Here is a 25017-nt window from a genome sequence, read left to right on the forward strand (position 1 = left end):
GCATATTTATTAGGATGAAATGAGAAGTCTTGTTTCTGCTACGACAAACATCAGTGAGAATTTAGCACTGTCTAACCTTTATTGTGACCAGGCTCCTTAATGTGAGTTATTGCAACCTGACTTTGGGGCATAGTTACAACAAATGCAAACTTTTAGCCATAGCTTTTAGCATTGATTCCTTAATGTCACCTGAAGCTTTGCATCGATGAATACCGTTGGACTAAAATGCTCCTTGCTATTCAATCTCCATCAATCCTCATGAATGTTTGTGTGGTTTCCATTTATATTTTTACAACAGACTTTCATTTAATCATATTTGCAAAGTAATATCCCTCACTAAGAAGTGAACTGAGCTGTGAAGTGAATCAGTTCTAGTCACAGAGCCAGTTTAGAAGCAAATTTCTCTCCTTGCAAAAGAAAAAAACTGCAAACTGGCAATCAAAGTCCCCTCTACATTCCCACTATAAAAACTGACCACTGAAACAATTATGACTGCATTTAAATTACCCCCACTGCACCCTCCCTATAAAAGCAATCCATCAAGAAATGTGAGGGAGGGCTGTGGCCTGCATTTCCTCACTTTTTAATGAAATGCCTGAATACAGTCTGAAACTATTCCAACTACTCAAGGAAAAAAAAAAAAAAAAAAAAGGCCGTTAAACAGAGGTCACTTTCTTTTTGTGCAGTCTTCTTACTCCAGTTTAGTTTCATCACCGATGTCATCATGTTTTCTCAACATATTCCAATTAAAATAATACAATCAATGCTCTCGCCTCCATCTTACTACTCTGCATGCCCGTGAGAGTTGTTTCTACTTTCCAAGGCATCACTAAACATCTGAATAACCGCCAGATGCTTTATGATATGAACTCCAAAGTTAGTCATCACTGTTGGAGCTTGTTATTCAACGATAAAGCAGATTCCCAGTCAGTGCTATCTAAAATGTGCCTCTAGCTGAGCTGGCAGAGATACTATATTTTCTAAGTGTAGCTTCAGAGTAGAAGATGAAACCAGGATCAGAAAACAGTCTCCATGCTTAAATGTACTTGAAAATCTCAATCAGCTTCCTGAAACTGCATGTGAGTGACTTAACTATGATGCAAGTTAGACTTCCTTCACTACACACTCAGCCGCTTTTCTTTTTTTTTTTTTCCTACACAAGTGTTGTTATTTAAAATCAAACCTTAACATTTCATTCCTTTATGAAACAGAAAAATGATTATGATATGATTAGATTAAGAAATTCCCACATTGATCTGTGTTTACAGCACATGTTGAGTGAAAGGGGATAAAGTCACCATAACGCAGCTGTCTAGGTAGCCCATTCATCCTTTCTAGTAAACTAACTGAGCTTGAACTGAATGAATTATGATTATTTGTATGGAGTGCCCTGTCTATGAAAAGGAGGTCAGAATATTGGGAATTTCTTTTAGTTTGATGTGCAGTTCAATAAAACTAGCTAAAGTTCCTGGCAGTGGTAGTGTTTAAAGGAGTTCTTACCACACTCCACTAGTTTTCTGATCCACTCTGATTAAGGTGAAGAAGTTTCCATCATGAGCTCTTATCTGTGAAAAGTCACAGTTTCAATCTCAAAACCTGAAGTCCAGCGGGAATGAAGTCAAAGTTCCTCAATGAACTGAAGCATGCTCAGGATAAGAGAAGAGCAGCTGGTGGCCAGAGACACCAGTGAGATAACATCCAGATAAGCTGAGCTGTGTTTACATGGCTGAACATAGAGGTCTGAGGCGTGTGTGGCTGTTGATGGTTGTAAACAGGCTGACCCAAGTCTGTTAGTGTACAGAGCACACAGCCACCTCTGATCTTTTATGATTCTCTAAGTAATCTACACTTAAAAAATCTGGAAACACTAAGAGGTCTGCGTTTCTGCATCTCGGGACAAGAAGATAAAACTAACAAAAAATATAACTGAATATGTCAGGATGAGGCCAATTTTTTCTAATTCTAATGCAGCCGAAATAGCATGATCCTTAAAAATGGCTATTTATAAGTTGATGTTGTACAGTTGTTTTAACCTTCATGTCTCAGGTATTTTCCCACAGATACCACAGTAGGCTGTGGACAAGATTCTTCTGAAAGTTACAGGTCGCTGAATGAAGGGACTAGCGGTGGAAAGTGTGTGTGAGATGATGGCTGAGTTGTGGAAAGATGGAGGAAGGGACGATCGGTGGCAGAAAAGCTGAAGAAATAAAGAAATGTCTTCTCTTTTGCTTGTAAATCTGTGTAAAAAGAAAAAAAAAACTTGTTGTGTGGAAAAGAAGGATGCCAACACCTTTCTGCCTCAGGCTGAGTGTGACTTATCACAGCCCGCAAAAAGTACAACAATAAAAACGTGCTGAAAGTCAGCTTTGCTGACAGACCTTCCATGCGATTTTTCCAGTGTGGACTTACTGGGAAGCCTGGGCAGTGCTTGATGCAAGAAAGTCATAATTCCACTTGTCACCAAGAATCAATAAATATGTTCAAATATTTAAACAGATTTTCCCTAATTACACCCCTGCTGACCTGTGGATGCAATACTGCCTCTGGGCCAACCACTTCAGGCTCGTGTTGAAACAACCGCAGATGTAATTCCTCACGTTAAGCATCCAAGTTTGCCAGGGATGGTATTATACAGCATACCACTTGACATGGATGGCAATGCGCAGCAGCTCAGCTGCTACTTCCAAGGCAAACATACCTCTACGCAGTGTGGCTAATGCTTGGGCCTAAAACATTAGCTGAAGTGTCTAATGCTGAGGACAGACAGAGTGCAGCCACTAAGTAAGCTGGCTGCTGTCTCAGCTCAGTCTTTGGACTTGGCAGGTTTGAGGACAGCAGTGGAAAATGTGCCCATAATTCCCTCCTAATGTTCCCTCCACCTCTCAACTGTCTGCTGACAAAACAATTCATATGGGCTAAAGCGTCCTTCTCCTCTTATCACCTTGTCTCACGATGGTGACATAATAATGTCAAACATTATTTACATGGCTGTAAATATAACAATCAGCTTGTACAGCAGATTGATTTGGGAGGACCTGCTATTTGAACACAGTTAAATATTCTATTTTACATCCCTGCTTTTTACACAAATCCAGTTATTCTGGAAAAAAATAACATGAAAAAAAATACAAGGAAAACAAAGTTTCATTTTCATGTAATGCACATTATGACAAAAATCTTTTTTTTTTTAAACAGTTAGACACACACTCAAAAAAACCCCAAAACAAATAAGACTATGATTTGACAGCAGCTTTTAACACTATTTTCACTTCATATGAAAACATAGAGAAGCAAAATCAAAATGATCATTTTTTCCTCCTATAACAGACTTGACTCACACTCCCGCTGCTCCATTTGGAGCAGTTTCACAAGATGAAATGACTGACTGTGCTTGCATTGCAAGACCTGCCTCTTTAGCCAAATATTAAAAATGTCAACTGCCTGGCAAGCGCTGATCACCTCAGACCTTTCTGTTGCAACACCCCTTCTCCCACAGGCGAGAGCTGAATAATTGCAGTGTTAGCGGGGCCTTCATTGTCATTTCCAGCTGTGATTCTAATGCAGTGTGAACGGTGATGCCTTCCGGACACAAAGTGATGTATTTCATTCTGTCAACTTCACCATGGAAGTTTCTGCCAAGTTTTAAGGTCCAGTTCCTACTCAGTTCAGTAAAGTTAACTCACTGTTTTCATGTTGCAAGGTACTTCTGTCAGATTTCACAGCTAAATCTGCTGAAATATTGGATCTTAAATGGGATAAACTCCAAATCTGGAAATTTTGGATTTACATTTTCCTGCAGGTGAACTGTGGTTTCAGTTAAGACTGTGGTTTTATTTGCATTTTCTGTATGTAATATATGTGGGCTTATAAACAGCAACCTGTTCATTATATGATAGTCATCTGGGTAACTATAGCAACTTAAAACACCAAGAGTCTATATAAATGTATTTCTTGATAAGCTGATGCCACGGCTGACCAGAGAGCTAAAGGATTATGGTTTGTTACACACTTGCGCAACACCAAGTTTTTACTGCATAACCTTCTGCTGAGTTTCCTGGTGCTTCCTGTCTGCCCCCACTAATATCCAAGAGAGGCAAAATGCCAGAAATATAACAATGCACTTCTGGCAGAAAAAACAAAAAGAGTCAAACTGTGATATAGGAGGCCAGCAACAGTGTAGAAGAAGTTTACTGTTAGTTGTAATATGCACATAATTCAAACTATTTCTACAGAAGAAGGAAAATCATATTACATAGTATTTGCCAGTTCTGGATTTGTTTGATTGCATAACTTGGAGTCATTATAAAAGCGCACACATCTTTGAACCATTTTGCTCATGAAAGCCATTATCAAGATGGTGTTGAGCATAGTAAGCTGTAAAAATGTCTGCATACTGCGAAGCCAAAAGGCAAAGGAACTCTCCCAAAATGGGGTGAAGTGTACTGGTATAAAGAGTAAACAACTCTGTTGTTAAAGAGTTACAGGCTGGGCTTTCAGCAGCCAAGTGCTACTTTGAAACGGAGACCTGGGAAAATTTGCTTTGCACACACCCACACATAAAAGCACACACATTCTTGTTTTTCACTAATGCAAAATCCACTCAAGGTGTTTGCAAGTACAAATGGAAATTTATGTGTTTCGCACACATGTAAACATGTGTACTGACATGTTCTGCATGTATCAACAGTAATTGGTAGTTTAGAGTATATAAAAATAAACGCTACAGTTGGAGCTCCTTCAAAAATATTTTACAAGCAGGAAAACCTGCAGTAAACACAAGGTTCAACTTCCCTGCCTGTTTTGAAACAAATGTGTGTTTATTTCATGCATGTTAAGGCCTTAATAAATGAGCAACTGGACACATGTGAAATAGTCTCTGAACATGATGGTTTGAGCAGAACAGGACACATGAACAGTCATCACAATGTCTGTCTCAGACCTTTTAACAATCTTATGTGAATCAGGCATGACCAAGAGGCAAAATGTCACAAACAATTAAATCAATCTTGCATAACACCAAATGTAGTTGGAGAATTTCAGTAAGTTTCATTCTTTAGTGGAGAGAGGTAGTTATTGCCGGGTGGGAGTGTAATCATTATCTAAGACCTAAGTCATCAAGTAGAGGTCTTTTTGAATGTGGGAAAGGGCATTCCTTCTCAACCACAAAACTCATATCTCTCTCTCACTCCCTGATGTGTGTGATGGGGAAACACTTTGTGGGACTGACCAGAGAACAGGCAGAAGATAAGTTGCTCCTCCTGCTCATTTGATACAATCTGGGGGAGCAGCAAAGCAGTCAGCACAAAGGGTCTACTGAATAACTCCTTGGTTTTAAGCTAAAACCATGTCATATGAGCTTAGATTATCCATACATATAAAAATCCTCATTTTAAGCAAACAAAATGTTATGCATGACTGGAAGCAGGTCATGACCACAGTGCTTCTACTCGCAGGAAGGGGCTGGGAAGGAGGAAAGACATTTCATCTTTCCCACACTTTTATGACTGTCTGTCCAATCTTTCCACTTCTATGTAGTCAAGGCTATTGTGTAACACACACCGTATACATGTGTTTTGTATCCCGAGCAGGAGGATTCTCACCCCCTAAAATGTAGTAACTCAACCCTACTCAAGACTGATGGCTCTTCTTAAACTCATGGAAATGAATATCAATCAACCCTGATCTCTCATCAGAAAAAGAGGAGAGAGCAATATTTTCAGTCTGTGCTTCGAAAATGTTCCTTGCACCGATGCAGATGTTGCTGTGAAATCCTTTGTGTGGATGGATGGCAGGGATTTGGTGAAATCTTGGTCAGTTCCACTAAATGTTTCCTGGGAAGTGCCATGAAAACTAAAGACTACATAAGACCCTTTTGGCAGGACATATGGAGACAATTTCAGGCAGGAGGCATCAACTACTCTGCATCTATATCTGAGATTCAGGGATATAATTAGGTAACTTTTTTTTGGCTCACACTATTAGTATCTTGGGTGTCCTTGACATGAAGCCCCCAGTGCACACAGGACTTACTACATAAGATCAGCTTGGCATAAAGTTTTAGACCTCTACCATTAATCCACTTCCTTTCTTTCTTCTAATGCGCTCATGCTTTTCCAAAGCTTATGGCTAGATGCCAGCTGCTCTGCAGGGTAATATTTAGGTCCTTAAATAATTGCACTCTGGAGCGTCCCTGACACAACTACTACTATTCCTCTTCTCTTTTCAAGCAATAGCACTTCCTTCCCACCCTCACAATATCCTGTCCCAACATCTTCAACCCTCTTAGTATCTTAACTCTTAGCCCTTCACAAAGCCAAAAGCAGAAATAAAGTTTAAAAACTAAACAGGGTATTTGCATCTGGTTTCAGTCTCAAGGTTCATATATTGCTCCTACCAACTGCACTTATTTTTTCAGCCATAAAAGATAGTGCTTCAATCAGCAATCTATCTATTGTTCTCCATCCTTTGAGAGGTTGGGCCGATTGATTTCAATGTGTGGACTTCCTGGTTCCTCTAGAATGTAATAACTTCCCCTTTCCTGACACAATACAGTGTTGTGGGCAACTCAGCTTTGAGGTGTACATTGTATTAGTCTCTCAACCTGAATCACTTCCTTATTTACTCAAATGGCAATCAGTGTTATCTCTTTGAATCTCTCTCTAATGAGTGGCTCGAAAGAGTTGGTATTCTTTAAGTAAACTGCACATTTATGTATGTTACAATAGCACTTTTCCACTTCAATAGCAAATGAAGCCTTGAGATGAAAAAATCAGAAGATCTTTCAGCCATTATGATTCATTGTGGTATAATATCCACAGGTCTTGCAAAGAAAAGGCTGCAGTTTAAACTTGGCTCCTCCTAGGTGCATTTTCTCTCTTGAAAGACGGCCAATGGGCAGGTTTTGTTGTCAAAACACACAAAAAAGTGCTGTTTCTCCTACACTGGAGAAAGCCCTGAAATCACCTGGCTTAATTGTGATTTTAATAAAAAGGCTCCTGGATAAGTTCTGCAGGCATCAGCACTGAAAAGCAGCAATACAAAAGGTGCTTGTCTTTCATCTCCAAAGGGGCTGCTTACTTTGGCCGGACAAGTTATTGGCAAATGTATGGTCAGCATGTGAGCCCTGGAAGTGGGTACAAGGAACCTCTTGTCCTCTCATTACAACTCTAGCACAAAGTCTCTTCAAGGATAAAGGCAGAAATGAGACTGTAGGTTTTTCATCATTACGAGATTTTAAAGGAAAATGTTTGGTCATTTGTTGAAACTTTGTAAACTGTGGGAAATGTATCCTTAGGCTACATTATCCTAGCATTCATCCCATTAATCCTTTGTTGATGCAATGACCTCCAAAGTTGACACAGACAAAGATTCCCTCTCGACCATGTGAGGAGGGCCATTGCACAATAAGACCATGCTGAAATATTGTAACAAGTGCTATTCATCAGCAGGAATATGCTAAATGAGACTCCCTGCTTAGGAAGGGCAACAACTATAGATAAGGACACTCCCAGTGGATGTAAGCTTGCTTTAGTATTATTTCTGTCCTTTTCCTAAATGAAACCTAAAACAACCACTGCTTGTTTAAGTCATCACAATCAAACAGAGGAAATGAGGAAATTTCTATAAAAGCCTCAGAGGATGCATCAACAAGAAAACCCAGGACTGTTAAAGGTAGGAGTGTCCAAGTGGAAGTAACAACATTAGCCAGTAAATAAAACTTAACTCCAATGTGTGTCAGGAGACTTATCCTGTGAGAAAACACTCAGATCCAAACAGCAGAGTTTTGTTGACTATGTGGGGAGGCCAGCGAAGAAGGTAAAGAGAACATGAAACAGAAGGTAGAATTAGACTTCTGCTTCCCATGTTGCTGTTCAGGGCACAGTGTTCACTTTATGGGCAAAACTGATTCAAACAAATTTAATGATCCAATTTTGGCACATGTATTTGCAAGAAGTGCTGATGATAAAAGTTTCTTTAAGAACATAAATACCAGGAAATGGTGCTTAAAACGATTTCAAATACATTCATAACATGGTTTGAGTTAAGCTGTGTGTTTGTAGTGAGGTCTGAACTGGTTTGTTGTAAGAGAGCGAAGAGAGAATGGACTCAGGAACAGCTTGTGGAAAACAGAACTCCAACTGACTGCATCAGTAATCATAGTAACGAAAACAAACAAACAAAAAACAAAAAACAACCAAGCACATAATCTCATTGGTGTGGGCGATAGCCATTTTTCTCCATTTAATTAAAGCAATAACACATCAATCCCAACCCAGAGTAACACTAACAACTCATTGTTGGTTGTCATATATTTCCATAATCTGTGAAACTGTTTTCTGTCAATACATGCAGCGATGGAGTATCCCAGCATCTTTCTGTATCATAGCAGACAATGGTGTGCTGGGTTTTGTCTTCTGAGTCTTTAAACTGCTGAGGCGCATCGCTTGGAGGTAAACAACATCTCAGCCTTTGATTCTCTAAAACAACCATCTTAGCTGACAAGCTAACCATAGCTGTTTTCATACCTTGTCAACTACGTTTAGTCTTTTTCATGAGAATGTTGTCTTCTGTTTAGTTTAGAGTTGTGCAGCAATGTTTTTACCAGCAGACCCTTCAACCAAACAAATCTATTTGCTGCATTTACAAACTATTTTCTGTTCAAAAGTTTAGTTTCCCACCAGTGAACATGATATACCACTGTTACTGCATCACATCTAATGACTTGGCAGCAGAAAACTGCAAGTTTGTTTGTTTATTTTTGTTTAGTCTTTGTTCTAAATGGCAGACAACTAAATGATGAGTTGCCCGCCATTCCTTGTGTTTTTAATGCGTTCATGATTGTAAGTATATTTTATTTAGGAATCAGTATTGTGGATGTACCATTGCTGACCAAATAAATAAGTAGCCTCCTGTATTTAACTTAACCTCCTATTGGATAATTATTGCATTAGTAATTATCTTTGAGCCAGCAAAAAGTTATTTAGGCTCAACTGATGCAATGAGTAGTAACTAATCTCCTCATCAAATATGTCAAAATACTCACTCCAAGGTTGTAGAAAATATGAAACTCTGTTAAAGAAGAGTTAAATCATCAAAATGCCTCAAGTAGAACTATAATCTACGGAGACAGAAGAAAATATTGAAATTGGAGAAGATAAACTTCCAACACTTTCATGAAAACTAAAATGACAGTGGGAAATCATGGTCTTAGAGGTAGAAATATATCCAATATATTCTGAATGATTGTGATCAGGGCTCACTTGATTCCTAAAGGAGGAGACTTCGCTGCTACAAAATGCATGAACAAGGCAAAAGAAATGGACAAGGGGGAAATAGGAACTTGACTTAAAACAGGTTAAATAGATTTTAACTATGCTGAATAATAAAATCATATCTATTAAACAACGTCTCCAAAACATTCACCTGGAAAAGTTTATCTTATGACCGAAGTAACACACATAAACACAGATTGTCTATAAAGACCAAAAGCGCAACATTAAATCCAAATATTTCCTGCTGTGAGGCCTCACAACTGGAAAAAAATCACTTCTTTATAATTCTTCTTAATATAAAAGACTTCATTTAATTTCACAGACGCGTACTGTAGACACTGACACGTACCCACATGGCTCCAGTTGCAACTTTGAAACCTTCAGTTTTACACTCCATTTACTGCTACCAAAAGGCCAGGGATACATTGGATGCTGCCAGAGTGCTCTCCAAACTGGCCAGAGGGTTAGATGGCGTATGTACCACTAACTCAGCCTGTGACCTCACAAGTGTGTTTTGATCCCTAAGGCTGCCGAACTCAGCATTATTTTCCTGCAACTATAAACTCCAATTCTAAAAAGCCAAACAAGCCTGCTGTATGTTGAGTTTAAAATAATAAATGCCTCTGTGTTTTAAAATCAAACATTAAATTATGTCACAAAATGATCGCATGGTACTAGATGGTGTTTAAGTATAGAGCTAGTGGTTTGATGATCCAACTGAGGCCCCCCGTATTATACAAGCACACACAGTGCTATAGGCAATTTGAATAAAAGGTGAAAAATGCTCATGAGAAATCCGTTAAAGGAGATTGCTGCTAAGAGTAAACATAGAAAAATATGAGAAACTAATGATTTCCACTTGGCATTTTATTGGCTCTTACATAAGGCCTCTACTGACACAAAAGCAGAAAAATAAGAAAAACCAAAGTGTGTGGATTGGAAAAGAAAAAAGGTGGAAAAATAATGAGAACATAGATGATGGTTGTGGGTAATGATGAGTCTAAATGTGAGGGCTAACCGCTCCAAAAAAACATGTGTGCTTGCCCTGTTAAGCGCCCTGTAAAATCTTGTGCCAAGGGAGGGTACTGCAACAAACCACCACCCAGTAACCCTCCAGAAAGAGCTTTTAATCCCACCATCTGTGTTGGAGGGCTGATTTGTGTTTCTATTTATTTATCAAAAGCTGTGGAGATGCATTCGTTCATTTTCTATACCGCCCTGTTCAATTTAAGGTTACGGACAAGCTGGAGCCTATCCCAGCAATTAGCAGGTGAACGGCAGGATGCATCCTGGACAGGTCACCAGTCTATCAACACAGAGCAGGACACTCACAAAGAGATGGAAAAGCCGACAACTACTATAATTCAGTTACCTTTTCACCTAACATACATGTCTTTATGTTGGACTGTGGGAGGAAGCACACACTTTCAAAGAGAGAGTATGCAACCTCTAGAAATATCCCTGTTCAAACCCCTCCCCAGCCTAGGCACAAACCAGTAACCTTCTTCCTGTGAGGCAGTGGTGCTAACAATCACACCACTTTGCACTCTGAACAGTCAGCAGCTAAATGTGGCTCTCTACTCCAGCAAGACTCTTTAAACTGCTTGAAACATTCACACTGTCCAAATGTACATGCAGAACTGGGATATGAGCATCTATTTCTCCTCACATGGCTTAGCTTTGGAATTTGATATAATCTGAATTTATCCCATAATCCCTAAACATTTACAGATTGGAGATCAAGATGCAATTTGCTAAAATATCACTAATGATGATTATTAAACTTTTAAAATACTTAGAATCACTTTATTATGATTCTCAAGAAGTCAGATCAGAGTAATGAACATGTTTTGCCTCAAAGAAATTATGTAAAGGTATTTACATTTTTTCAAGCACCAGAGATGAAAAGGTATTTACTTAATTGTGATCAAAAGCACATGATTTCACTCTTTTGGTATAATAGTCGCATGTAAGTTATTTTATAAACATTTGCATGAACCACAGAATCTGGGCTTTAAATTAAGGCTATTTTCATTGTTAGGGAAAAAAAAAACTTGCTAATGCAACTTTTCATAATGTAGGACTCTTTGTCCAGGTGGATCTTAATGGACAAATAAAAACAGCCTGAAGTCTGGAAACAATTGACATAAAAGAAATGGGCCTTTGTGATGTCTGTCAAGTGCTTTTGCAGCTGCTTTCTGTTGTGTGTTTAGGTTTTGCTCTGACTTTAGTTTGTTGTCAGCAAGTTTAATACATGTTGAGTAGATCACTCAGCAGACTTTATGTAGGAACACTGAAGTGTCCATCAGCTCCAGAGTTCCTGGGATTTCATCTAGAAAAAGAGCCACTTACAAAAAGAATCACCAAAAAAGATTATGTCCATCGCCTTGCAAAAAAAAAAAAAAAAGTACAATATTGGAAGAACTGAAATATGTCCAGTTTACTACTTGACATAATAAGAATCTGTAGTAAAATAAACTGTAAGAAGCCTAAAATAAAATTGTTGAAGGAGTTATTTGATCAATTATTTGGTTTCCTTCCCATTCTTGTATACTTGGACAAGGACAGGTCCAGTTAAATGGCCAGGTACAAATCCAACTGCAGTTTTATTCATCATGGTGACTGTGTACTGAATGGGTATCTGCACAGTGAAGAATGGTTTAATCTACTAATAAACACTGCCTTTGCATCTTTAAACAAATACAGTGGATCTTAGTTCCATCTCTAATCTTGTTCCTCTGTTGTGGAGGAATGTAAATGACTTGCTCCTTTTGGTTCTTGTGAAATCTTTTCTGTATGGTGGATAATAACATACCTACCTACTGGGAACTGTTATTAGCTGGGACGGATGTTGTGAGGGAGATTTTCTCCTGAAATCCATCACCACTGAAGCCTACCAGGGATTTCCAGGTATTTTTACGTAGCAGTTTTCAAATGTGTTTATTTTCTGGAGAATTTGGCAACTATATAGTTTTGAGGCATTAATACAATTATACTTTGAAGTTTCCAGAGTAAAGAGTAATACATACAGTATTAAGAGGCAATTTCTATAATTATACCTATTAGTTGACACTTTGAGAAACACATTTGGGAACAATTGGAAGTTCAATATTTTTATGACAAGGCCTTGGGATGTTGGGAATAAAAACAGCAACAAACATGCATTAATGCATAAACCAAGTAAAGGAAAAAGTCAAGAATCAAAAGAGGGAATAAAGGAAAGTACAATGACTGATAAAAACACTGTAACAAGAGTTTCTGAGTCCTCACTGTCCCTAAGGTCTGTGAATTAGTCTCCCCTCATGACCTTCTCCCTCCATATCAGCATTGTAGATCAAGTAAAAACCCACAAGACATGGAAAGTGGAAGTCATCATGCAGGAACAGGCATGAAGACATGAAAGTGTTGATATAGAATGTGATGTTGAATCAAAATGTTAGCCGTCTTTGTGTAGGGAACACTGTAAGGAAAATGTGGTAATTTTACAATTTTTATGTCTTTAGGTAAAAGTTCTGACAGGTTGGCATCAGAAAATCCCTCAGCTTCTGAACATACTATGAAAATGCATTTTTAACTTGAGTAAATGTACAATCATAGCTGTTTCCGCAGCTCCCATCTGCCTCTAGGTGCCTCTGAGGTGCCAGGAATCCTTGTAAATCTGTTACCACTTGATCTACCGCTGCTGCTGCTGTATAAGAAGGCATGAGTCAGTACCACAGAGGCTACTCGCTTGACTCATAACATCAGTAATCATTTTTTGTGCATGCCAAAAGACAACACAGACACAGCACTGGGACTTCTTAAGCATGTGTTATGGGATGCATTAACATGTTTGCTCCCTATCCATACATGGCTGGGTATTTTTGACGTGGCTGCTTACCCAGATGTTTCCCTCCAGCTGTCTGAGTCATGGTAGGACATGCTGCAGTGATACAGGAAAAGATAAAAAAAAAAAAAAAGAAAAAGAAAAGGGGACTGAAGAGAATGGGAGAGGAGACGGAAAGTGACCTATTCATTCAAAAGAGAAAAGGTTATCTCTGACAGCTGGAGGGACAGAAAAGTGCCAGGTGTGTGTTAAGTCTCCCCTGCTGCTTTTCTCATTAAAAATATCACAGAGGAAAAGATAGAGTGAAAAAAAATAAAGTGAGTGAGAAAGTGAGTTGTGTGGGGGTGGGCAGGGGCAGGGGGGGTAAAGGTCAAAGGAAAATACCAGTAAGGGAGTTAGAGTGGATGGAATAAGAGAAACGTTCCAGTCAGAAGAGAAAAAAATCATTCATAGAGGAATGAAGGGATTGGAAAAGAGCAGGACGACAGTGACAGGAGACGGAGTGGAAAACAGAATTACTGGAAAGATGTGAAAAGGAAGGAGTGAAGTGCAACAAAGAACATAAAGAGGAGTGTGCTGAAGAAAAGAGAGCAGACAGAAGGACTGCTGACAGACAACTGAATAGAAACAAACGGTCGGAATCAGAGGTGGAGCTATCACACACTCAGAAGATTCCTTGTGCGAGTGTCTGTTTGAGTGATTTTGTACATGTCTTAATAATGGAGCATCTTCTACTTGTGGGTTTTAATTGTGTTGAAACAAAGCATGATACTGAGTTATAGTTCTAGAGAAAAAGCTTTGCAGAATCGTTGACAAAACACATCGATGCTATTCATTGCCATGCAAGATTTGTGAGGCTACCATAAAAAACAAGCGACATGTTTGTTCAGCTTGGCAGAAAGAAGGAAAACGGTAGGAACTTAAAGCAGGATATCTTTAGAGCTTCAAAAATCAAAGGGAAAGACTGATCTAACTTGTTAATTCTGTTGTGATGTGTGAGTGTACATGTGCATTTGTATCATTCAGCAGGTTGATATATATTAAACAGTAAGTTTTCATAGTAATAATTCTTACAATAAATTTGTCATCTTCCATATTTGACAACATGACAGAGAAAATAAATGATTTCAGTACGGAGTAAAGGTTCCGCAGTGCTTTTTGTTTATTATGCATTAGGGAGACAGATTTTATTTATGTTATCTAACAGCAGAAAAGTTCAGTAATAAGTACTTAGTTACTTAATTAGTAATACTAATAAAAAAGTCAGATACTGTAAATAACACAGAAGATGGAGGGTAAAAGCATCCTGAAAGCTTGCGTCTGTGTTCATTTTCTTCTTTTTTATGACATTAAACTACAAGTGAACTGCTCCTCTTTTTGGATCATTTAGCAAACCTTTCTCTGAACCAGTAAAGGTTCAAAGGCAGTGGGGAGTGCAAGTGTGTATGTGTGTGTGCGTGTTTGTGTGAATATGCTTGAGCCATAACAGCATTTCCATGAGAAGAGGTAATATCAGTGAGAACAAAACTGCTGTGTGCAGTCTGTCTTCAAGATAACTTTTTTGAACAATCTCAAAATGTAATGTTGCAATAATAGAACAGTTCTCTTTCCTTTTCTCCCTTTATTTCTGTATGGGGTGTTTTTCTGTTTTCTCTTCTTCTTGATTCTCTTTCCGTCCCTCTTCTATCCTCTCCGGCCCAGCAATACAAACTTTGTAAGACAAGCAATTATGTAAAATAAGAATCCAGAATATCAAGGGGAGTATTATGTCTATAATGCTTCCCTTGGAAAAGTAAATTTGCTCAGCAGAATAAAGAATCCAGATAATTATTCTGCCTGCTTAAATGCTGGACAAGACAAAAAAAAACAAAAAAAACCAGAAAGAAATAGAGCAGTGAGAGGCTTTCTGACCATTGATCACAGGTGATATGGATTTAAATTGTTAGTTGAATTAAGTCTCAAGGAGCTAAATCTCTATTAGCTCCAAGGCCAGATTCACATCAGCCTTTTTGATTCGAAGTCCATATTATGGAAAGTCTGCTTCGTTTGGGGAACCAAACGAATTCTGATTTGGGTCAAAGAAAAGTCACCTCCTGCATTTGGCATGGCATTGCATTGTGGGTAAAGACATAGCAAAGGCGTTAAGGGTCCTGTAGTCGGCTGTTGTTCATACTACGTCCATTGTTGCAGTGTATTGCTGCAGTATACTTGCATAAGACAAAATTTAAAACCCAAAACCGCGATAGTTTCGCCTCCCTGTTTAGCTTGCAAGTGGAGGAAACAGTTTTCTTCTTCACATGAGTCTTGTCTTCTCTTTTGCTAACTACTACCTTTGGTGAAAATGGAGATATATTATTCTAATGATTTGGCTTGTTTAAACAAAGTGAAACCTGAATGCAATCTCGGTCCGCATGGATACACCCCCTTACAACTGAGCCCCCGATCAGACCGAGTCTAGGACTATCCTGATGTGGATGCACCCTAACTCATCAGCCCTAAAACCCTACTTGCAAAGCTACATTGCAGAATTATGTAAGAACATTGTATTACATAGCAGAAATATGGGTGTTTTAGAGTCCAAAATACCCACACAACATTAACTATAAGTGACAAATCAGCTTTGTCACTTAGGTTGTGAGTACCATCCAAATACATTCCCACCGGAATATGCTGCTTTGCACCATCAGCACTAAAAACAATGAATTAATAATGAATGAATTGATGAATAGAATTTTCTTTTTGTGAAATTCTTCCAACTACAATCATGAACTTGAACTTGTTTAGCATAAGTGGAACTTTTCCTGGTGTTTTGGAGAGAACACTGTGACTACACTTCCAGAGGAGAGTATTTTTAACCGGTGTGGCTGTACTGTAAACACCAGCCGCTCTGTGTGTTCTCACTCCAAGATTTAAACACCACCGCCGACAGTAGACTCCCAGTGGCACGGAAAGCAATGAAATACTGTGTCAGACAAAAAAACACAGAAAGAGAAAGGGAAAGAGAGCATTGGAAAGCATAATATTGTCAGATATTTTCCCAACTTTCACCCAGTGGTCAAGAAATGTCAGTGGTGTGGGGGAAACGATGCAGGAATGAACTAATGCAAAAAAATGTTAGGGATTCACATCAGTGGTCGCTGAAACATATGTTAGGATAATCTGAATTTTTTACATTTCTTGGTTTAATTTAGAATTCTCATGGTTCAGAATCGTGTGTTTGACCAAAAATCACTGCCATGTTTCCAGCTTGGATCAGGCGAAGTGAGCTGGAGCGCTTTCCCCTGTTAACACATTATTTCTGATTGGCTGAACAGACCCCAGATTTGTTGACCTTCAGCTGCAATGATGAAGCAATGCTGCTACAGCTGCAGCAAAAAGAGAAAAAAATGACTGTAGAGCAGCAGTAGGAGTGTCATGACTGTGACAAAGAAAAATAATGTAACACATATTTCAGCATCCTTTTGTCATGCATGTCAGCAGATTTAACCAAAACAGTTTTTATGCATCTTATAATGCCAAACAAAACTTCCAAAAGGCCATTAGTCCTTCTGCAATGTATCTGTGTGATAAGGGAATATTAAAAAAAAAAAAAAAACTTCTTTGTTATATCTAGCATCAGCCAAAGCCAACAAAGACGTTTAGTCACATCAGTTTGCTTAGAAAAGTTACTCTGGTCTTTGTGGCTGGAAGAGGTGCAAATATAGCAACACTGCTCATCCTGCTAGTTAGTATTCACACCTCCCTCACAACGACAACTTCTCTTCCAGATATGGGAATCGGCACACGACAGGTCAGACCACCCATGACAAGAGCATGCTTGCACAGCCTCTCAAACCAATCTCAACTAATCTTTCCCTGTTGTCACGAGTTGGTCCCTGCTTGCTGCCTCGCTCTCTCTGATGCCTCAGCAGTGTCACAGTCACTCCAACAGCAAAAAGTGAGAACGGTGTGGAAGCCAGAGGTCTGACCACCGACACTGATGACCGTTAAGATTACCAATACACAGACAAATATGTGAATTCCTATGCAGCTACAGAAAATTACTCGAGAAGAATGAGAACAAAAATGAAATAATCATGTGAGAAGAGCAAACAGCACAAGGCCGAACTAGGTACTTCATCTAACTTTCCCTTCTTGAACTCACTCATATTGTTTCCTAAAGGTATTTCAAGACAAAGCAGATGCACCAAACAAGAAAATAGAAAACAGGAGATGCTGATTTTTATCTGCAGGACTTCCGGTAAACACATGCGACATTCAGGATAACAACTCAGTAACATCAGAGACCTGCAAAAATAACAGTCAGCAATGGTTGTGGCTTGTGTTTACAATCAAGTATGTTTCTCAGATAAAGAGGAGTTTTTTTTCTGATCTTAGAGGATGCATATCAAAGTGACAGAGGGAAAGTTTTCCTGACAAATCAGTTTACAGCCGGTGCATGATGGATGTGCTATTAAAGAAGTGTAACTAAATTCAAATGACTGAGTTGGGGAACATTTATTTGGAGGTTTAAAAGCATTGCATATGCAGCTTTAGATTAATCTTCATGAATGCGTGCATGAAAACCAAAACAGCATTATCTTTTTATCTACCTGCAATGAAAAAACACAATGCGAAGTTCACTTCTTTAAAATCATATAATCATCCTGGGCTGTTTAAACAGCCAAAGCTCTTGATGAAACAGATAACTGCATCCCTATCGGTGGTAGTCACACTTCATCAGCTCACATAGGAAGCACCTTGCTGCAGCCTGTCATCAGATGCTGCCACTGGCAGTGATCAATGTGGAGTGTAAGCATAGGGAACAACTGGCAGAGCTAAAGTCTCGCCTTATTCTCCTCTCAATCAAGGAGGACAAATAAGAGTCTTTTACAGTTCAGAATCACAGACATTAAGATAAGGTCTCAGATGAGTGCAGGGGTCTCTCAAAATAGTTAACAAGAGACAAGGCTATTTATAAACGTGCAGCAACATTAGCTCTGACTCTGCAGGTTAGCCTCAGAGCTAAGGCAACCAAAGTACAACAGAAAGCAAAATGATAAGCTGCAAAAGTTTTTCAGTTGTTAATGAGTTCAGGTTTGTTGACACTTGACAGCAAAACTACTGTGCATGATGAACCGTGTAAGATTTGTTAGATTGGACCTGAATTGGCATGATTTGGGCAAAACAATGTGCTGAGAGTCATGTCTAATCTTACTAGGGAATTTACAGTTTGCTCAGAAATTCATGACTTCCACCAGGCTGCCTTATGAATTTTCTCCAAATTGGCAGGCGCTGATTGTGGTTATTTCTCTCGAATTAGTTGCACATCATTGCGCGATCCGTGAGAGATCATATGTTAGAGCAATAAAGAGGTTCTGAATTATTGAAATTAGACCAGCTCAAACTGATTTTGACCATTATCCAAACTTAGTCTTGTGTGGAATTTAGTAGTGCCCTTTACACACCGATTCACACCCTGGTAGCAACCTTCAACTGCCTTTTACAGGCAGTCTTTTAGTAAAAAGGGACCAGGGTTACATCTGGTAAATGTACAGTATATGTTCAACACAATTAGAACAAAGGGTCTTCAGCTTCAGGCAGCAAAGCAGATTGTTGTAAGACTTCATTAGACTTCCTCTATGAATTTCCACAACAAACACCTTTTCTCACAGGATCAGTCCCTTTTTCTGTGCAAAGGTACACTATTCACAAAAAGTTAGGGATATTCAGCTTTTGGGTGAAATTTCACAACAAGCCTAAAATGCATTCAAACCTGTACAGGTAAACTTAATGTGATCTTCTCTAAGCTTTTAAATGCACATGTCCAACTGTTAAATGTTTCAATAAATTTTGCACAAGTTGCTGTTCTCTAACAAGGAGCTTAACGGCAAAAATCTCGGCAGGTGTGTGATCCTTGAATTGATAAATAAATGTCCTGGTTCAATTAGAGGTGGTGTTTAAACAGTTGTCCTCATCATGCTGTTCACATTTTGACATCATGAGACCAAGACGACACCTAACAATGGAACAACAGTCCCTTGCCATTGTGATGCTTCAAACAGGACGTTCTCAGACAGAAGTGGCCGCTGAGCTTGGAGTGTCACAGAGTGTCATCAGCAGGTTGCAACAGAGATATGGAGAGACTGGAAGAGTCACAGAAAGGCCTAGAAGTGGACGTCCTTTGGCCACATCCCGTGCTGATGACCGCTACATTGTGAACACTGCCCTGAGAAACCGGAGGATGAATGCCACTCAACTCCAGGCACGTTTAAGAGAGGTGAGAGGCACCCAAGTGTCACGTCAGACCATTCGAAACCGTTTACATCAGCGTGGTCTGCGTGCTAGACGACCTGCACGGGTACCTGACCACACCACCAGGCACAGGCATCATCGTCTTGCATGGGCCAGGGAGCATTTACGCTGGACGAGGAACCAGTGGGCCTCAGTGCTGTTCTCTGATGAAAGTCGATTCACACTGAGCAGAAATGATGGCCGGCAACGATGTTGGAGACGTCAGGGAGAGCGCTATGCATCAGCCACTGTTGTCACCAGGCCAGCTTTTGGTGGTGGCGGTGTTACAGTGTGGGCAGGGGTGTCCACTTGGTACAGAACTGCCCTACACTTTGTGAATGGTACAGTGACAAGCCCATACTACCTGAATAACATTAATCCAGTGATTGTGCCCCTACATGAACAGCACAGGCCTAATTTCATCTTCATGGACGACAATGCTCCTGCTCATCGAGGCCGCATCATCAGGGAACGGCTGTTGGAGACTGGTGTACCTCAAATGGAATGGCCTGCACTCTCTCCAGACCTGAATCCCATTGAAAACCTGTGGGATCAGCTGAGCCGTCGTGTAGAGGCTCGAAACCCTGCACCCCAGAACCTCAATGACCTGAGGGCTGCCCTTCAAGAAGAGTGGGATGCCATGCCTCAGCAGGCAATAAGTTGCCTTGTGAACAGCATGAGACGTCGTTGTCAAGCTGTAATTGATGCTCAAGGGCACATGACGAGATATTGAGACGTTCAAATGTTTTGTTGTGGTGTAACTACCATTGTTGTTACCTTTTGTGTTGAATGAATTTTTTGAGATGAGGAAATCAGTTGTGCATCCTTCTACTTAAATGTCTTACTTTTATGATACTATATCACTGTAGCATGAACATATTGCATTTTCCATAAATTTCACCTGAAAGCCAAATATCCCTAACTTTTTGTGAGTAGTGTAACTCTGACATTCAGTCACATTTTTTCACAGTTGTGTTTTTGTAAGCCTGTAAAATTGATTTTCCTGTTCATACTAACACTTTTTATTAAAAGGTCAGTCCATTTTATTCCAATATTTTGACCACCTGAAATGCTAAAATAAAAAGTAAATAGCTTCAGCTTTGGGAAACACCAACCAAGTTTGGATTTGTTTAACCTCTGGCAAACAAGCCAACACATGCTGGCACTATTTTATACACACAGGTGGGGGTTGCATGTGCACAAACAAGCATGAACTCATGTTCTGCAGACACACACAGTCCCACACTTTATTCTACTCCATAATGGGACTCCAAACAGAACAAAGAGAGTTGGGGAATCTGGAGGAGTAATGACAGCATTTACTTAACTTTCAGTCCACTTTTTACTCTGAAAGCATGTTAGTAAAGCCTCTGAGGAAGTACACAACACAATTAGACAGACTAATTACTCCCTCCATACCATCCATTCCTTACCAACACTGACAGGCTGAGGCAAGCAAGAGATTTTGTCTTGCCTATGAGCCTCCCTAAGACAGAGACTATAGAATGGTGTACCGATTGCACCCTTGAGGCAATTTAGTTGATGCTCTGTCAATAGCAGGCTCAAGTTCTGTGAACTAAGAAAGCTGTGAAGGGCAGAGGTCAGACCACAGCATGCCTGAATAATTAGATAGGAAACAATTCAAAAGTCATACAATTTGGAGGACAAAGGTGAGAAACCTAGAGGAGCTTCCAAAGTATGATGAGAAATAGATACATAAAAAAGAATAAGCTTAGAGTAAAGCCTAAGATGTTCAGCAACAGGTTAATGATGACCCCCCCCTCTCCTCTGTCACCCCTCTCCCACTTTGCAGTCACCCTGCAGGCAAGTTGGACTCAGTCACAGACACACTAGAAGAATTTAAAGGCAGGAAAGCACTTTGATGTTTCTTGCCCGTGTTTCCTCTGGATCACGAGGAAAATCGGCAGCTTTGCTCCCTATCAGGGAGTCTGAGAGCCAAAAAAATTAATCAAGCTTAAAAAACAATTTTTTGTTTTTGGTCAGTAAGTCTTGGGAAGTATAGACAACCAACGGGTGTTTGAAGGGAGGAGGAGAAGGAGGAGGAAGAGGAGGAGGGAATAGCTGACCAAACAGGAAAGTTTCAGTTTGTGCTCTGACAGCTCTGGAGGTGGGATGGGTCGTGGCTCTGCTGAAACTATTGGCGGGGAGGTTTGAAAACTGCTTCCTCCTCAGCATAGACTAAGGCTGCAGTTTAAGAAAATGAGGCAAAGTTTTTCAAAAGGAAAAAACAACACGAGGAGACGGTAGTAAAAAGCAAAAAAGTAGATTTTTTTAAACAAGTTCCCCTAATCTTTAATTACTCCTCTTGCCAACGAAGAGCAGGCATGGACTGAATGCATCCATGAACGCAGCTGAAGGCACCAGAACTAACAACATTTGTCTTCAGACCATTTGAGCACAAGGATGAGGTAAGACATAACAAATGATTCATTACTCATCTGGTTTCTCATCCTAGTCGATGATTTAAAAAAAGACAAACAGCCACATCATCCCACCGCAGCACATGAGTCACCACTGTGTGTTACTCTGCTGGAGTCACCTGCTCAAAACCCAGAGGGAACAGAGAGCATGACAGCCTCAAAGAGAGAGACACTGTTGGCTCTTTCATCCCTGACAGCTATAGTGTCACCGTGCTGCCTGCACGTACAGGAGCGCTGAAACAGCGTTCATCTTCACTAACCTTGCAGATCTTGCTTTCTTCTGTTTCTGCTCTGGACTTTCCTTCAGGCGTCCTCTCCTGCTGGTACTCAGACTTAACTCTCAGCTGGCAGGAGAGACCTGGGGCACCCTCAGTGGGCCTGAGCTCCTGCTGCCGGGCCATGCAGCTCTGCGAGGTGGCCGCTCTGACAGCGCTGGGGATGGGGAGAGCAGTGTGCACCGGCTTGGCGCTCACCACAGAGGGTTGCCTCAGCTTTGAAGCTACACCAACAACTGGCATTGTACCTCCCAGGCAAAGAAAAATAACAACACTGCAGTGGAAGAAAAGTTGGCAGGAGGAAAAAAAAAAGGGAAGCTAATCTGCTGTGTCTCTACTGATGTCTATCAGAAGAAGGGAAAGGAAAACAAACAAACAGAAATGAGAAAAAAAAAAAAAGAAAAGCAGCTTCCTCTCAGACTGAGAGGAAAGCAACTGCGCTCATTCTGTGGCCTACAACAAGCAGAACTCACAGAAACTGAGAAGGCTTCTCCTTCCTCCCGTTCACTCCCTCCTCCTTCTCCTCCCACATGCAACACAGCTCCCTCCCCTTTCCTCACTCTCACTCTCCCTCTCTTTCTGTCAGAAGTGCATAACAGAGTCAGCCAGAGCCGTTCATGGGGGCATGAACTCCTCTGGAAGGTACAGCCACAACCACCCAGCATAACCGTGATTACAGGGACCTGGCTTAGCGTGTGTTTATGAAGAAGAAGATGTGTTCCTTCTATGTGTATCAAAAACTGCATTTGTCTTTGATGAGTAAAAAAAAAAAAAAAAATCATAAAACTGTGTGAGAGTAAGGCCCTAATGACATGTCAAAAAAGAAAATTTGAGAGTGGAAATGAAAGAGGATTCTCGTAGGACCAGTAGGAAAGAAATTTGGTACAAAACTGGTTTAAGATGGGAGGGGGCCTCTTTTTAATCTTCCTAAATGGAAAAATAACTCAAGCTAAAAAGAAAAAAAAAGAAACCAAGATATTTTCACTGGATATTTGGATCAATTTATTGTAACGTGCTATTTAATTAGAACCAACAGTTTACTTTAATAAATGCATGGCTGATATGAATCTAATCATGACGCTTTATGTTATATGATCTATTAAAAGGTAACTGCTTGCAGGCTTGTATAATTTGTAGGCATCCATTTATCCATGCATTGTGTATATTCACTTACTCCAGGTCATAGAGAGGGCACAGCCTATCCCCACAGCCACTAGGTGAGAGATAGAATATAATCTGGTTGCCAGCCTATTGCAGAACTTGTAGGTAAGTGTAACTGTTTATTTCTTTTTTCTGTGGTTTTGTTCTTTTTTAGCTTCTAGTATACATTTAACATGAAAAGTGTTTTCAATTGAGCTTAAGTGGGCGGTAGTTTAGTAAAAATCAGCAGTGGAGAGCAGAATAAACGTTTTAAGCTTAACAAAGGTAAATTCTTTAAACCACTGTTCATTGTCCAAAAAAAAAAAAAAAAAAGATTTGACTTTTTAAAGCTGTTTTGTTCTTTAAAATTTGGGCCAATCTTTTAGGCTTCTGCTTGAAATTACAAACCCAAAACAAAAAGAGTAGATCTGTGCAACTACTGGCCAAGTTAAATACTTTTGGAGTCACAGTAAAAAGAACACTTGTAAAGTTTGTTGAGATGTATAAATCTCAATACGTGTGTTTGTGATGAATAAATGAATATGGCACAAAGCAGATGTGAAAGAAAACTTGCAAGCTTACTTTCAGAATGAGAATGAAAATGTCTTTGGAAAGATGCAGCTGTAGCTACAAAGGCTATCAATGAATATGTGAACTTTATCTCAGCGACGACCACCTCTGATACAGTGAAGCAGAACAGAGAGGTTTAGTTCAGACTGTTCATGAAAATGGCTACTACTTCAGGTTTTCAATAGTTAAATTTTATTCACATTCACACAAAAACAGTGAAATGTCCTGGCAAATAGTTCTTTTTTGACAAACTGGATATCCAGTGGTTTAAAATGCAAATGTTGCCTCAAAAAGCAAAATCCTTAGAATAAAGTTTTTAGTGAGTTCTAGGCTGAGTGCTAAGTCTACTTTAATGGTTTACAATGCAACATCATAGAGCAGTATTAATGTAGAACTGATAAAATATGAGAGGATTTCAAAAGAAGAACTGCATGTGTTTTTGGGACAGATGATCCATTCCTAACTTGAAATGCATTGCATAGGCCCAATGTGACCCCTTTTCTTTTTCTCACCCGTTTTGCAGGATCGCTTCTCAACTGAAAACATAAAAGTTTTATTCAGAAGGGCTGCATCTGGTTCAGTTTAAAGAGGCGAAGAGATGTGCTGAAGCTGAGAGGGATACTCCCCACAGTCTTGGCACACCGGAACATTTTTACACAACGTTGTCCAGTAAAAAGAGCACATCAAGGAGGGAGAATCAAACACAGGCCTTGCCCCACAGTTTTAACTTTACCACAAAAATCAATATTCCCTCAAACACATCAGGCTTGTACAGTCTCCTTTTTAGTTCTGTAGGTGGGCCTGAACTCTGACCTTTACAACTCAGACGATCAAATGTTAGAAACCTGTAGAAACCTGTTAAGAACGGCTTGATTATTTTACACACTGCTGCTTCCTTTTCTACTCAGTTTCATATGGCTTTAGGATTTTGCCTCGATGCTACTTCCCTCCATCCATAATAGCACCAGCTAGTCCAACATGTTTTCAATCAGCCACCAGGGGCGATCATGACAGACTTAAAACAACAGGATACCACGTGAATCAATGGCACAAGTCCAACCCTGGCTCCAACTGCTTCTGCTTGCTCAATTGCAGAAATAGGGAGTGTGCTTGGCAGGGATCTATCTTCCTGAGACAACCTTGAACTGTCGGGACACTTATAAGGTTCTCAGGTGTTCAGAGAAAACAAGCTCATACCAAAATCTCAAAAGAACAAAACA

General features: G+C 39.8%; 1 protein-coding gene across 5 annotated transcripts in view; it reads right to left on the bottom strand.

Moving 5' to 3' along the window:
• Positions 1-22330, bottom strand: part of nav3 (neuron navigator 3) — a gene marked incomplete at its 5' end in the record, with an annotated part of 209255 nt that extends 186925 nt beyond the window's left edge. For all 5 annotated transcript variants that reach the window (XM_079263304.1, XM_079263306.1, XM_079263303.1 and 2 more), the window contains one exon: positions 22073-22330. In XM_079263304.1, the coding sequence (XP_079119430.1) occupies positions 22073-22330 (258 nt within the window). The remainder of the gene's footprint in view (positions 1-22072) is intronic.
• Between the last annotated feature and the right edge of the window lie 2687 nt (positions 22331-25017).

This window comes from Telmatherina bonti (assembly GCF_933228915.1).
Source record: "Telmatherina bonti genome assembly, chromosome: 23".
Taxonomy (NCBI): Eukaryota; Metazoa; Chordata; class Actinopteri; order Atheriniformes; family Telmatherinidae; genus Telmatherina; species Telmatherina bonti.